Here is a 15,624-nt window from a genome sequence, read left to right as displayed (position 1 = left end):
CGCAGCTATAGGTAGGCATCAGCCGTCACATACACTCACACAGAAATCCCTCTGGTAAGGTTTTCTTTGCAGTTTTATTAGACTTTGCACATAGTCGTTACACGAGTACGTACCAAAAAGAACAGATACTTGGTGGAGCGAGGCGGCGAGCCACGGCAAATAACAACAGACCCAGCTCCGTGGCATGGCCCCTGGCAGACCGGCTGCCCCCCAGCCCGCGCTCCACCTCACCACCCCGTGCACAAGACAGCAAAGTGAGCAGAGGCTTCCAGCCCCTACCCCCCCCGCTTTCAAAATGCTTTCGGATTGTACGTTGAACAGGAGATTCCCCCGGTAGGAGTAAGCTTGCCTACATAGCCCTACGCCTTCTACATTCTATACCCGTGCGAATGGCGAAGAAAAACTCAACAAATCTACCACACAAATGCCAGTGCTCCCCCCCCCCCCTCTATCCCTCCACCCCCCACCCCTCTTCAATATACATATTTTTTCTCCAATTTTTTATTTTTATTTTTTATTTATTTTTTTGGTTTGTTTTAAAAATCTTTGGATGTGCAGTATTACCCATAGAGTAACAGTTTTTTTTTCTTCTTCCAAAAATTCAAAGGAAACTTAAAGAAAAAACAAACAAACAAACAAAATAAAATCCACACACACACACACACACACGCATACACACTGCTTGTTATTTGCCAGGTAGCCAATAAAGTAAGCCTGTTTAACTTTGTAGGCACTGGCTAAAAAAAAAAAAAAAAAAAAAGAGGACCGTCTGGATTTTTGGCAGTGTTCAAAACACACACGTTGAAATGTCGGCTAGGATGCAGTTAAAAAAAAAACAAAAAAAACCCCAAAAAACTACAAATAAAAAAAAACGACTACTCTTCTGTTAGATCTAAACATCAAAAATAAGGCTGTAACGTAAAGCATAAAATGTATTTTTTTGTTTAATTCCCCCCCCCCTTCTACAAAAAAATCCCCTATACTATGTACAAATCTAGAGCTTCTACAAATGCATAAATTAAAGAACCTATACAAAAAAAGAAAAGGCAATTAAATTAAAATCACAACACAGTAGTAGGTAGAAGAGAAAGTAGGAGCACAACATCACAGCAGTTGGTTTTACCCTGTAAAAGTAATCGTCTACGTCATAACATTGGCATAACCCCCATCGTCTGATAAAAAATAATCTTCTCCCCCTCAGGTTTCGCGTCAACCCTGAAACTTTGTCCTCCGTGTCTTGAAACAGAGCACTTCTGCCCCCCCAAAAAGAAGTGAAAAAAAAAACAAAAACAGAAGAAGTAAAATAAACAACAAACAACAGCTCCAAAATAGATAATCAACAGCTCCAAAATAGATAATCGTACAGCTTTTTTGACGTAACAATATCAAATACCACACAGGTGGAGCTCTCCATTAGTCACAGATAAGACATCTCGATGCAGAACTCAAAGGAATTATTACTATGAGGTATTCAGAGACACTGGTAAAAGACATGCACGGCCAGAGTGCTGGACCCTCCTACACACAGCAGAGAGAGAAGGAAGGGAAGAGGGGAGGGAGTGTGTGTAGGTGTGTGTGCGTGTGTGTGTGTGTCTGGAGGGGAGGGGTGGGGGTAGAGGACGAGAAACATAGACCTTTGGTTTGATCTGTAGAAGTGGACAACAGAAAATCCTTTGGTATGTCTTCATTGCATGGTTGCGCTGGCAAAAGCACCACGGTGTGATTCACAAAACGAAAGGTACAAAGGAAGAAAAAGGAAAACTAAAATAATAAAAAAAAAATCCTTGTCTCTTCAGTTGTGGCCTTTCTACAGGCTGAGGTATTCACAGAGTTAAAAGTGAGAGGTCAACAGCGGTTTAACACTTTGGTTCAAGCAAGGCACTCGTCCTGGGAGGTTGTATTATTATTATTATTATTATTTTTTTTTCTTCCAGTTTTTTTTTTATTTTATTATTTTTTTATTTTTAAAAAGAAAGATTGCAACACATCTGCTTCTACTTTCAGGAACATGTCTGCCTATAGTTGAATCAATGATTCTGCCCATGGCTATGTCAGGCTGTCTGCCTGCTGTCATGTGAAGATGTCTCTGACTTGTTCGTTGGATCAATAATATGCAACACAAAGGGGCAGGGCCAGCAGAAAAAAAAAAAAAAAAAAAAAATATATATATATATATATATATATATATATATATATATATATATATATATATACAGCAGGGTTACGAATAGTGCTGTGATCAATTATTCACCGTCTTACTGCTGTTTGTTGATTTTCTTTTTATCACACTTATATGTTTCAGATAATCAAAGAGATTGTCCTATCAATCAAAGTTTTTTTTTTAAATCTTTTTTTTTTTTTTTTTTTTTTACATAAAATGGAGTTTACAAATAGTCACCTTCCTAAAGTAATAGCCTAAGGTTATTTTTTTTGACACAAAACAAAACAGAACCTCTTTCTTACCAAAAGGCAAAAAAATAAAAAATAAAATAAAATTTTGGCAAAAAATGACTTAGGCTATTATTTTAGGAAAGTGACGAAAGGATGATTTTATTCAGTGAGAAACAAAAGCTATCCAAACCAAACAAAATATGGTTCAATTCCATTAACTTCAGTCCAGGCTACCAGATCTATAGAATCAATAGAACGTGTAAAAAGATGCATAATGCCCCAATCTGAGCCACAAGAAAGAAAAAAATCACTGACATCTCTCGGTATGGAAAGGGATCCAGAGTCATTCCTGGTGGTTTGGGACTCCAGTGCACACATTTCAGATGAGAACATCTTTATGATCCTTGAGACTTCTGGGTATTCGGTGAACGGACGAGACGAGACTGAAACGTTTTGGAAGTGCGTGTCCTGCAACAGCTGGTGCAAGACTAATTCACACAAAAAAAATAAAAATAAATAACCCAACAGTTGAGCCAATCATGCATTGGTTATGCAGCAGAAACATGGTCTGGAATACATCAGCGAGTGAACTTCTGAATGGCTCCAAAAGAATTTTATTTTTTTGGAGTGGACTAGTCAAAGTTTGGACTCACATCCCGTTAAAATGCTGACAAAAACAAGCGGTTTGTGATATAAAGTCCTCCACGGAGGTTTTAGAAATTCTGCAAGGAAAAGTGGGTGGAACGTCCTCTGTGACGACGCAAAACACTCGTTGCCCGTAACCACAAGACGTCCAGTACATGGAAATCCCAAGTTCTCACAGGGGAAACAAGAGAAGATGAAGATTTTTCTTCTATTTACGCGTTCAGAATAATCAGTTACTAGGGTTAAGTTGCAGTCTATCTCCACAAAGGGCCAGGTCACTGTGGATAGCGTTCTAACTTTTGAAAACCTTTGAAAACTGTATTTTGTATTTACTCCGGTTGTGTGTGTTCATCCAATCAGGTTGGCAATCTGAAGCCTTTAAGTGTGACAAAAAGAGCAAAAACAGAAGAAATCAGGAAGAAGGGAGCAAACACTTTTCCATGACATTTTAGTTTAAATCAACATACTATTTAATGTTGATTTAAAAAAAAGCTACAAACTCAAATTTAAGCACCTCTTTTACATTTTATCTGGGTTCTTCAAACGAAGAAGCAGAAAGACTAACTAAGAAAGATCACATTACTACAAGTCTACTCTGCCGGCACCTGCATGGACAGTTGTGTGCATCTATGGCTGGATCAGCACGTCTGCCTTTACCTGCATCAGCAGGTCTTTGTATGGAGCTGTAGTCGGAGCACAAATTAAGCAAGAGCACGCATAAAAATAAAAAAAAGAAGCAAAATAAAAAGAGGACGCATGGGTTGATTGCAGGTCGGAGGGTCTGGAGCAGGAAGAAGGACAGGACAGGAGTGAAGATGCAACAGAGAGAATGAGAGAGAGAGAGAGAGGGGGGGGAGCTAAATAAAAAGAGCACAGGACACATACATCACACTTCTTTGAACACCACTCACAGAGGCCGTGCAATTAGAAAAAATCTTTGGTTATCTTTGGTATCATCAAAAGTGATAGAAATCACGTATGGAACTTGAGTGAGGTAGCATCTTTGGTTCACACTAAGAAAAAAAAAAAAAGAACAAAAAACAAAACATCAGCAGGTCTTGAGACATTGTTTTGTCATATTTTTGGTTTTTCTCTCGAGAGATAACGACGACGAAGAAGAAGGCCTCTCCTCCTTCAGAGATTCGTTGTGATGGATGTACATCTGCCAGCCCCAGTCGAGAGAAGGGAGGGCTCAGTTTAATACATTTAATGCTGTGCCACCCCAGAGCCAGGCCCATGAAGTGCTTTCCTCCGAGTGCTGAAATGCAGGGAAGGTGAGGGCGGGGTGAGAGGGGGGGGCGGGGGGGGGGGACTTGGCAGCAAGCTGACGTATAAAGATGCTTTTGCATTCAGGTGACGAGTTGACATTGCCGTGTAAGCGCCCCAAAGTGATTCGATCATTGATATCATCTCCTCCGCTGTACATCTTTGATGAGGAGATCAAATCGAATCCACATGAGAGGCATGCGGCGACGATGGACTGACGCTACAGTCCTGATTATTAAAGCGGTGACACAGTTTGTCCTTAAAAAAAAAAAAAGAAAAAAGAAAAACATCTGAGGCTATCTGTCACGCACGGAGCCAGCAGTTTGTGTGGAGAAAACACACCGTCATAGAAGATCGAGCGGAGCTGAACGTGTGGCAGCTACTGATTCATTTCAATGCGACTCTGTTTAGCTCACGTTTTTATGTGACGGGGGAAGGTTTGTGTTTTAGGATTTATGAATAAAACAAACATTTTGTGAAAAATAAGCAGCGACGTTCTTATGCTTAAAGACGCAAACATATATTTTTTTATTACGAGGCACGTCTGAGTGGTATTGCTGTTAAGACTTATACCACAAATATGGTTCATCCGTAATATTTTTCGGATTTCCGAGGGACTCCCAAGATCCCACACTTGTTGATTTGCGACCCACGTTGCAGTCCCCAAACCCCAACTTTGGGAAACATAGCATATAGTAATGCAGCTTTGCCCCTACCCCACCTATTGCTGCCTGGCTAGGTTTTTTTTCTTATGTAAAACGAGACAAATTCAGCTGCTTGTGAAAAGTATGGCTGAAAAAACATAGACAGTCATTGTAAAATGGCCCAAAATAGATCTGTTTTTACCTTCGTAGCATGTAATTCTGTAAAGTATTTTGTACCAAAACTAACATGAATAAATAATTGTTATAGGTCACATAAGTAAGTGTTATAAACACTATGTCAAGTCTTTTTTTTTTTTTTTGCTCTTAGTAAAAGCAGTTGAATCTGGAAATAAATGTTGATAAAACATTTTTGCAAATACAATGGACACTTTAGAACTTAATGTTATCATATCAAGAAAATACCATAATTGCCCATACTTACTTTTTAAATAAATATATTCTTTGGTCTTTGTAGGTTTCGTTTTTGCGCGGCACGAGAAGCTTGATGCCGATTGGTTTCTTTTATTTTCCCAACTGAACGCATCAGCATGTTGGAAGAAAGCACCACTAAATGGGCCGAGCTCCATTTTTTTCTTCTTCTCCTTTTCGGTTTGGTTCAGGCTGTTTGGATTTGGGTTAGCACTCTATGAAAAGACATTTCTTTGCCCCTCCCGCCCGTCTGTCTGGAATGCTCGACAGAACGACAGACGACTCGCACAGACTGACAGACAGACAGACAAACAGACATACAGTCCATGCCACTGGTCCAAACAAGGTTGCAGAACAATCCGGGTCGCTCCCCACAGGATGAAAATGTTCTTTCTTTTTAAAGTTGGTTGGTCAATCCCGTTGGAACTCCACATTCATCCATGTTTTAATTCCTTTTTAAAAAAAATTTTTTCTCAGGCTGTGGACAGCTGCAGACCAGACTGCCGATAGGCTGATTAGACCTCCTCTTATGGGACCCATCATTAAAACCAACCAATCAGATTAGAGATAAGGATGGCAAATGATAGACTGATACACAGTAGGGAGGTGAAGCGGTGGGGGGGGGTGTAATAAAGCTAAAGACCTGGGTGTGTACGTGTATTTGTCTGCATGTTGGGGTGTGTGTGCGTGCGCGCGCGCGTGTGTGTGAAAGAGAGTAAAGTCTTTTTGCAGTATGTTACACAAAAACTGTGTCGCTGAAACAAACATCGTAAAGCAGGTCAAACAAGAAGTCTTTGGTTTGCTTTTCATCTTTGGATACTATAAATATCAATATAGTACAGGTTTAAGGGCAAAATGTTGCTTCAAGGACTTTTAAGTTTTCTTTGTTTCTCAGAAGTGTTTTATTTTTTATTTTAAAGCTTTTCCACCGAGGTTGAGTCAGTCCATGAGTTGGTCAGGTCAGGTTCAGTCCGACTTCAGGCTTTGGTGCAGACGTTGGGCCCCGAGTTGGCTGCGTGACCGGAACCGTCGTCCACCCACTTGTCCAGGCTCCGGCGCCGAGCGTTCATGAAGAAGTTGCTGACCGTGGCCAGCTCGAGGCCCAGCTGCTGGGCGATGGTGAGCTGCAGCTCCTTGGACGGACGCTTGTTCTCCTTGAAGATGGCGTGGAGCGTCCGCCGCTGCACGTCCGTGAACACCAGCCGGGGCTTCTTGGTCACGTTCCCTCGCTCGCTTCGGCCGTGGTCCTGCTCCTTGCGCTTGCACGCTGCGAAGGAGGGGAGAAGCAGACGGAAACGGAAAAGGCATGAGAGCGATGAGCTTGATTGGAGAAAAACAACAACAAAAACAGGAATTAGGTCAGTTTATGGTGGGAGATCTGGCTTATGTGGCCTCACATGGTTTCACTTCAGCCACTTTGATTTCAGAATTAAAGGGGCAGTGTTATGTGTTTTCCAGGCATGTAGTATCATTTTATTGCCCAGTTAAGTAATTATGTTGCCTTCAGTTGTTAAAAAATGTCAAATATGACTTAAAATAAATTTTACTTCCTAATTTAACACCTTAAAATTGGGCCTTTGTCACTTTAAAAACTGCAGCTCTTTCTGAAACTCCGCCTTACAGAAGTCATCACAACATGGCTCCTCTATTGGCTCTTTAACAACACTTTTATGGCGTTGCACTGAAAAATAATTTGTATTATGAACTCAGCAAATGCAGAATTTCACCAGGTGTTTGCTAATTGCTGCTGGCTAATCTGAAGGAGCTGAATGCATGAGTCCCAGGGGAGGGCTGCTCTGTGAGGCAGAAGCTCAGAGGAGGAGCTGCGTCTCGAAGGTGGAGCTAAGTCCACCCAGACATTTTGTTTAGCTGAATGGTTGCCATGGGAGATTAAAGGATTTTCCAAACCTGCATAAAAGAATCAAAGCGACACTCCAGACGTCTTTCTGACGAGGGACAACATTACAGCTCAAAAAAGTACATTTCACATAGTACTGCCCCTTTAAAACATATAGTCCAATATGACTAACATAGCTCTAGTAGTATTAACAGCAATAATAATAACATTGATACCAATAATGCAACAACAACAACAACACAATATATCAAGATATTTTCTCATATTTAGCGAACATCATTTCCTTACGCAGAAGTTTGAATTATTTAATGTTTGGACATTACTCTAACTACACAGTCAAACTGATCTATAGTTTCACACCACAGACTGAAATGCAAAAGCCTCTTCTTGCGGTTTTGATTTCACAAGCTTTGAATTTAAATTACCCCCTTTCCCCAGATTCTAAAGTCCTTCTTTTGAAATTGCACAATTTAACGCCTTAAAATAGGGCCTGTGTCTCTTCACAAACTTCCTGCTCTTCCCGACACTCCGCCTTCAGCGTGTCATCACACCAGCATCCCTCTATCAAGCGCATACAAACATTTGCTGGAGCGCTGGACTGAGAAATATCTCACACAATGAGCTCAGCGGATGCGCAGTTCCACCAGGTGTTTGCTAATTGCAGCTGGCTAGTCTGGAGGAGTTGACTGGGGGAATTAGAGGGGAGAGCTGCTCTGTGAGGCGGAAGTTTGGAAACTGCAGCTCCAAGGAGGAGCCTCTGAAGGTGGAGCTAGCTGTGTTTTGCACAGCCGAATGGTCGCCACGGAGATTAAAGGATTTCTCAAACATGCATGAAGGAATCAAGGCAACACTCCTGTTTTTAAAACATAACATGAGGTAAAGCTTTAAAAAGTTAATTTTGCATAACACTGCCTCTTTAAATCAAATAACATCTGAAAGAAATTTAATTTTCAACATTACCATTATGTTGCTTTTCATGGTCTTTTAAAAGGTTTTGTTATAAATGCATCGCACTCCTGTTACTGCCCACATTGGTTTTGACAAGAGGTTGACTTCTAATGCATCTGGACAATTAGAACTGCCGCCGTGTTTGGTTGAAACAGAAAAAAAAAAAAGAGTCTAATCAACCGGTCAGAGGTTTCATGCGTCTCAGCGCATAAGTGGCCATTCATGCCCCCGAAAAAACAACAGCAACAAAGAACGCGTCAAGAGTCATAATAATGCTCACGGATCTGTAAAAGACCACATATGCTGACAAGCTGATCTTTATGCCTGTGAGAGCTCTCTTTGACATTTAACAACCAAAAGGAATCCAGCAGCAGTCTGGATGCTGGAAACTGTGCTGCTTTATTTATTTATTTATTTATTTGTGTTTGTTCTAACACAGCAATTATTGAGAGAGCTATAGGAAATCACAGTGGGATTTTTCTGTCTCTTTCATTTTTCTCAGAGCAACGTGGGCGGTAGCAGCTGGTCCAGGCAAAGACAGCACTCCACTCATAATACGAGCACTCACTACGAAACCAAAAAAGATCGGATGCATTTGAATGCACTGTATTTGGGCTGGTTTTATTCAATGTTTCTTAGGAAAAATTATATAAGTCTAACATGTAACAGAGAATTTTATAGCTCAGAGCCAAGTTTTTAAAATGTGTTGCTGAACTCTAACAAAACCTGAGATTAGGTCAGGTTTTACCTGCACTGTTTTATAAGTTTAGAAATGTAACAAAACAGGGAATATTTGCCTTCTTATTTACAATTTACTAATCAATTAAAAGCGCAAAACCTCTGCAATTCAAAGGGAGCGTCGTTCATTTAAAACCGACAAGCACAAATGATTGACCATTACTAAATACACCTGATTAACACTGATATTATAGGTGTGGGCATTTATCGTATCATATTCTTTATAATTTATCATGATAAATTTCTTATTATGGTATGAGTGTTGATTTATCGTTGTCTCAATATATTCCAATTAAAGTTTCTCAAACCACTGTTGTTGTTGTTATTGGTACTTATACTATTTTCTCCATGTTCTGTTCAATGAAAGCAGCGATAAATACCAATAAATTTGAAAATACAGCTCCTGTGTGCAATTTGGTGAAACAAATCACACTTCTTTATACGACATGTGTCTTACAGAAGAACGTTACAAGTGGGAATGTTTGTCAAGAGCATTATTTGTGTTTGTGGGGCTATAATTATGGTGACACACAGTCACAGTCATACAGTTACATGAAAAAGATGTAATAAATAGTTATTATTGTCATTTTTTATTGTCATGATGGCAGCAGCAAATACTGTGATAAAGTTTTAAGTCCATCGCTGACATATAGCTTCCTAAATACATTCATTAGTTTATATTATTACATTACATTAATAAGTTTCGAATGTGCTTCTGTACTAGGTGGTAAAATCCTGACCTTTTTTTTAATACAGTCGTCTGGTTCGTCCTCCATTTAAAAAAAAACAAAACAAAATCAAGTAAGGGGTTTAGGTTCAAGTAAGAAAATCCTATTAAATTTCTTTTAAAAAATCCATTCAAACAACAACCCCCCTCCCCCCCACACACACGCACGCACACACACACACACACACACACACACACACATCAACAACTTTGGTGTGCTAGCTTAGCTTGACACCAAGTTTGACTTAAAACAGGTAAAGTTGGACACAAACTCCAAACCATAAACTTTCTCAGCCACGTTTCATAACTGTTTTGAGTTCATGCTAAGTTGATGTAGTTATTTATAACCCTGTCTTCATAAACATAGCAGCCATGTAGCCTGTCCTTCAATTGATACATAATTCACTTAAAGCCTAATCAAAGAGACATTGTTTTGGGTAAAAAAAGAAAGAAAAGTAAATAAAAAATTATAATAAGTAGAATTTAATTATTATTGCATTGCCCTCTACTGCATTTCATTAAAACGTACAGAGTTTTAATTACATTCTCAATACCTACCAAAATTAGTTTTATTTTTTAACGGGGAATTGTGAGCGCTGTCCATGGTGCTGAAAGCAAAAAAAAAAAGCAAAAAAAAAAAGAAAACGCACTTTAAATAAGACGTATATATATATATATATATATATATATATATATATATATTTGCTTAAAAAATTAAGCAAATGTATAATTTGTATTCTGCTGCTGTTTAACTTTTTGAGTTTTTCGTTGTTGTTTCGTTTTATGTTTTATCAAGTCAAATACAGCACAGCCAGGCAAACCAAAGCGCACCGACGGGTCGAAACCAGCAGGGGGCAGACGCAGGTTACTAAAGGGTCAGAGCGAAAGCCAGCGTGCGCTCTCACTGGGGGGAGTAATTAATGAATGGCAAAGTTCTTATCAGCAAGCATTCTTTTAAAGCAGCACTAATTAATGGATGGAGTGATTAAGGGCTTTCATTAGCAAACCTTCAGCAGGATAACAGCTAAATAAGCCATTTGCATGCAGACAGATTGGAGAATGTATTAAATCACTATAGGGATTTCCACTTAAAGCCTCATGACATTAATTTTTTAATATAATGTTTCTTCAAATGAAGCGAGCGGGTTTTGCCTTGAGTTTGCGCTAAAGTGTAGCACAGCGGCCTACGTTGGGATGACCATAAAGAGAGAGAGAGAGAGAGAGAGAGAGAGAGAGAGAGAGAGAGAGAGAGGTATAATGGCGTGTACGAGCTGCCCGGTGTCTCCAGCGCTGGTAAATATTAACAGAGAGCCGGAGCCCCTTGTGTTAAGGGCCGCTATAAATCAGCAGGAGTGAAGGCCACTCAGACAGCAGCAGGAGCCACCGCGGAGCGGCCACGGCCACGGTGTGAGGAGGAGGCCATGCAGAGAGAGAGAGAGAGAGAGAGAGAGAGAGAGAGAGAGAGAGAGAGAGAGAGAGATTTCCCAGGAAAGCGTGGGACCTAACAACGGCCTCATTATCAGCCTAATCACACACGGACAGGCTCAAACAGTACCACTGCTGCTCCCGGCTAATCATTACAAACGCGCAGATAACTTCACACAGTGAAAACACACCACACACACTGCTGGACCTGCGCAGAGAAGTCCCGCGTTTCAGCAAACAGATTTGTGTGCAGAAAAAAAAAAATTAAAATGCAGCAGATGTACTGCAATAACTATTTAGTGATCTACTACTAAACCCAACAGGAAACCCAAATATTCTATTCAGACATGTCATATAAGTGATTACGTGGGGAAACCAGAAAAGGCCCGAGATTAATACCAGAAGCCTGAAATCAATAAGCATATCACATCTCCTTCAGCACATGATCAGATTCTCCTAGCAACGGCCGGATCAATAGAGCTCTAGATCTATAGAGCTATTCTCTTAAAATGATGTTAAACCCTCATTTTATATGATTTGAACAAGTTTTTGCTTAAAAAATGTGTTCATGTAGCTATTCCACTTCTGAATCATTAGATCTCTATCCTGTGGCATTTTCTATATATACATACAGTACAGACCAAAGGTTTGGACACACCTTCTAATTCAATGGGTTTTCTTTATTTTCATGACTATTTATAAGGCAAGAAATCCCACTTATTAACCTGACAGGGCAGGTTGACCTATGAAGTGAAAACCATTTCAGGTGACGACCTCTTGAAGCTCATCAAGAAAATGCAGAGTGTGTGCAAAGCAGTAATCACAGCTAAAGGTTGTTACTTTGAAGAAACTAGAATATAAGGGGTATTTTCAGTTGTTTTACACTTTTTTGTTTAGTGCATATTTCCACATGTGTTATTCATAGTTTTGATGCCTTCAGTGTGAAGCTACAATGTCAATAGTCATGAAAATAAAGGAAACTCATTGAATTAAAAGGTGTGTCCAAACTTTTGGTCTGTACTGTATATATTTAAAGTGTTGAAAAACTTTTTTTAAAAGTGTTTTATTGTTTTTTGGGGTTTTTTTGTTGAGACACAAACAAAACAGCTATATGCTCTCAAGAATTACGACGAGGCTCAATAACACCTCTGATTTAGCTGGACGATTAGAATCCAGGCTCCCAGTGAATGTTCACATCAACAACACGAGTTTCACTTCATTTACGGAGTCGATAACTCAAACTATGAAATTCCCATCCGATATAACGACAGCCTTCAAATAATAATAATAATAATAATAATATGAAACCCACATTTTCATGCTCATTTTATAGATATTAGTGATAAAATCCTCCTTCAAAGCGCGCGCGTGCACCCCCCCCCCACACACACACACACACACACATACACACCTGCAGGAGTAGCAGCAGATGGGAAAACTGAAAAATAATCAATGCGATTACAGTCGCCACACGCACACCCACACACTCTCTCTCTCACACACGCACCCCCCCCCCCCATATATATATATATATATATATATATATATATATATATATATATATATATATATATATATATATATATATATTCAGTTTTTACCAACGTCCATTCATTTGCACATTTCTAATATCGAAAACTGTCTATGAACCCTCTCGTGCTTTTTGGCCCTCACTGCCCGCACCTGTAAATTGAACCTGTGGCCCTACCTGAGGGACAAATTCGACCACACGTCCATCGGTTAATTACACAAACTTCAGTCGAGTCAGAGTCAGATTCGGTTCCTCAGCTCCGACCACGAATCCGTCTATTGGATTCTGTCGTAACACACTTTTATTGTCCCTCCCCACTTGTCTTAACAGGGTTAGTCTATTTTATTTTATTTTATTTTTTTTTAACGCCACGGCCAAAGCAATCTTCACCTGCTAAATTATGCATGACACCAACTCAAGTTGACATTTAAATCGAGTTTATCACCCACTCTCACAGACACACACACACACACACATCCCCCCCCCCCACCCCCCACCCCCCCCCCACACACACACACTTTCCTCTGTTTACAAGCAGAAGGCCAGCAGCAAAAAAAAAAAAAAAAAAAAGAGAGGAAAAAAGAAGAGCTGATCAGTTGCATCGACACCAAAATAAACACGTTCCTCTAATGATTTCTTGGAGACGGATCGGTTTACGAACAGTGCTGCGATCGATAGTTTGGAGGCAAAGTGACATGAGCCCTTGTTTCACACAAGCCCAAAATGACTCTAGAAACAGTAAAAAAAAAAAAAAAAAGATGCCGGAGCAATGCTTCTTTTCTGCAATGATGAAGCACATCGATTTTTAAACCCTTACAATGAATTATTACATGCTTAATCGCTTATAAACACATCGCTTTAACAACAATAATCTTGAAAGTAAGTTTGGATTTTTTTTTTTTTATTATTCATAACCTTCAACATTGGAGATTAGATCATCTCTTCATGCCGTGAGGATCAGTCAGCCTGGAGGGAACCTCTACACTGAAAATGACCCATGTTGTCAAAATCAATTTAGTGTTTTTATAGTTTAATTAATAAACAGGCGGAACGTTACCTCAGCCCACATGAGTTGCAAACTGTTCGGCGAAGGGGTCAAATGTTCTATCATGTATCAATTTTCATAGCGGGTATTTGTAAGAATGAAAGCAATAAATAAATAGGGGGAAAAAAGGAGGTGCTTTACCGAGGCTTCGCTCACCTGCGAGCCTGAGCGCGCTCATGCGTTGGAACTCAGGCTCCTGCAGCCACTTCCACATGCGACGAAACGTCTCTCTGCCGGACTTGAGCTTCGACCAGGGCTTGGGGTTCCTCAGCAGGTCGGACAGGGTCCCCTGAGACCTGCACAGGACCCGCTGAGCAAAGATGGCCTGAGGGATGCTGTAGCGCTTCAGCTCCGTGGTGATCCTCTGCGCGACTTCTTTGGTATTCACCTCCTCCATCTGTCCCCCAGAAACACCACCACCACCACCGCCGCCGCCGCCGCCTCCTCCTCCTCCTCCTCCGCCGCCACCTTGGTGCCCAGGCCCGGAGGCCTGCTCCCGATTGCTACCCAGCCCCTGGCCGTGGCCCTGCGCGCCGAGGTGGGCGTGCGGGTGATGATGCAGGCCGTTGAGTTGCACCATCCCGGCGGAGGAGGTCATGTGCTGCTCGGCGTGTCTGCTGAGCATGGCCGGATGGTGAGCCTCGAACCCGCTGGGCGTGAGCATCTTCTCGCCGGGCATGGCGGCGCCCGGGTGAGCGTACGGAGGGATGCCGGCCTGAGACGTGTGTATGCTGGCCAGTCCAGAACCAGACAGCGGGGAGAGGCTCTGGCCCATGCAGGGGTCTTTGTGATGGTACGCGGGATACAGACTGTTCATGGGCGCCAAGCTGCGGTCCTCCCGCATCAACGTGAAGCTGCCGCTGACGTTCCCGGGGAGCCGCTGGTGCGGGTGCGGGTGCGGATGGTGGGGATGGTGGTGGTGGTGGTGATGGGGGGGGAACTTGTCGGACACGGTAGAGATGGGAGGTAAGGGCTGCAGGGGGGTCAGGGTGGTGTAAGTGGTGCTCGCGCTCATGCCGTGGGGGGCTTCGCACATGCTGATGGCTGGATGCAGGTGTCCCGGGTGCCCGGGGTGATAGTCTCCGCTGTCCAGTAGGGTGGCCATGCCCATAGCGCGGTGGCTCAGACCCCGCGGGCTCGGGCGGGAGTGCGGACTGTGGCCGCTCAGCAGCTCTCCGTGGCCGGCGACGGACTCATGGCTCACTCCGTGCAGGTCGCCTATGTTCTCCATCGACAGCTGCGCGTTCATGATCCGGGCAGCGCTGTGAACAAACCATCTATCTGACCTACTGCCGTAAGCCAACGTAAAGGAAGTCCACGCGTCCAGTAAAGTTCAGTTTGCTTTTGTTGCTTTTTGGTGTCCTCCTTGCAGCAGCCTCCTCTCCAGATCCCTCTGTGTTACAATATTCGATTATTCTCCTACCTCTCTGCCGCCGCTCTCCAGGAATGAAATGTCTCTTCACAACCTGTTATTCTTCTTCTTTAAATATATATCTAAATATGCTTGTATTTATCCTTTTCTCTTTTTTTTGCCTTTTTTTTTTTTTTTTTTTTTTTTTTGCTTTTAAAACCATATATTTTTCTTCTTCTTTGTAATTCAAGCCCCCCCGTCGCCAACCAGCTGTCCTTGCGCTCCGGTCGGGTGCCGCGCCATCTCTCTAGCGGTGTGTGTCCAGTCCTTGCTCCACCGCAGCACAGATCTCACCGTCTGCACATGCGCATTGTGCACGCCGGTCTCCTCCCATACTCTCTCTCTCTCTCTCTCTCCCGCCACCTCCTCTTTCTAACACGCACAAACACACGCACGCACGCGCACACACACACACACACACACACACACACACACACACACACACACACACACACATTTCCACGCTGCTCTGACGTCGAGCACCTTTATTAAGGAAGGGAGGCATCAAACACTGGCCATGGCAAACCCTTTTAACATTTAATAGACACACAGGTGGGCTGTTGGAG

General features: G+C 41.9%; 1 protein-coding gene across 2 annotated transcripts; it reads right to left on the bottom strand.

Moving 5' to 3' along the window:
• Positions 1-2,326: 2,326 nt before the first annotated feature.
• On the bottom strand, positions 2,327-15,422 carry onecut1 (one cut homeobox 1). 2 transcript variants are annotated; one of them, XM_028016031.1, is made up of 2 exons: positions 13,789-15,422; positions 2,327-6,642 (listed from the first exon to the last, which is right to left on the bottom strand). In XM_028016031.1, exons 1-2 carry the CDS (start codon positions 14,894-14,896, stop codon positions 6,353-6,355), a joined length of 1,398 nt encoding a protein of 465 aa, XP_027871832.1. In that variant the 5' UTR covers positions 14,897-15,422; the 3' UTR covers positions 2,327-6,352. The 2 variants fall into 2 exon arrangements, with proteins under 2 accessions (XP_027871832.1, XP_027871833.1); XM_028016032.1 differs by having other exon boundaries at positions 13,804-15,422.
• Positions 15,423-15,624: the final 202 nt, after the last annotated feature.

This window comes from Xiphophorus couchianus, chromosome 4 (assembly GCF_001444195.1).
Source record: "Xiphophorus couchianus chromosome 4, X_couchianus-1.0, whole genome shotgun sequence".
NCBI lineage: Eukaryota > Metazoa > Chordata > Actinopteri > Cyprinodontiformes > Poeciliidae > Xiphophorus > Xiphophorus couchianus.
Note: the sequence above shows the minus strand (reverse complement) of the source record. Positions and strands in the feature narration are given on the sequence as shown.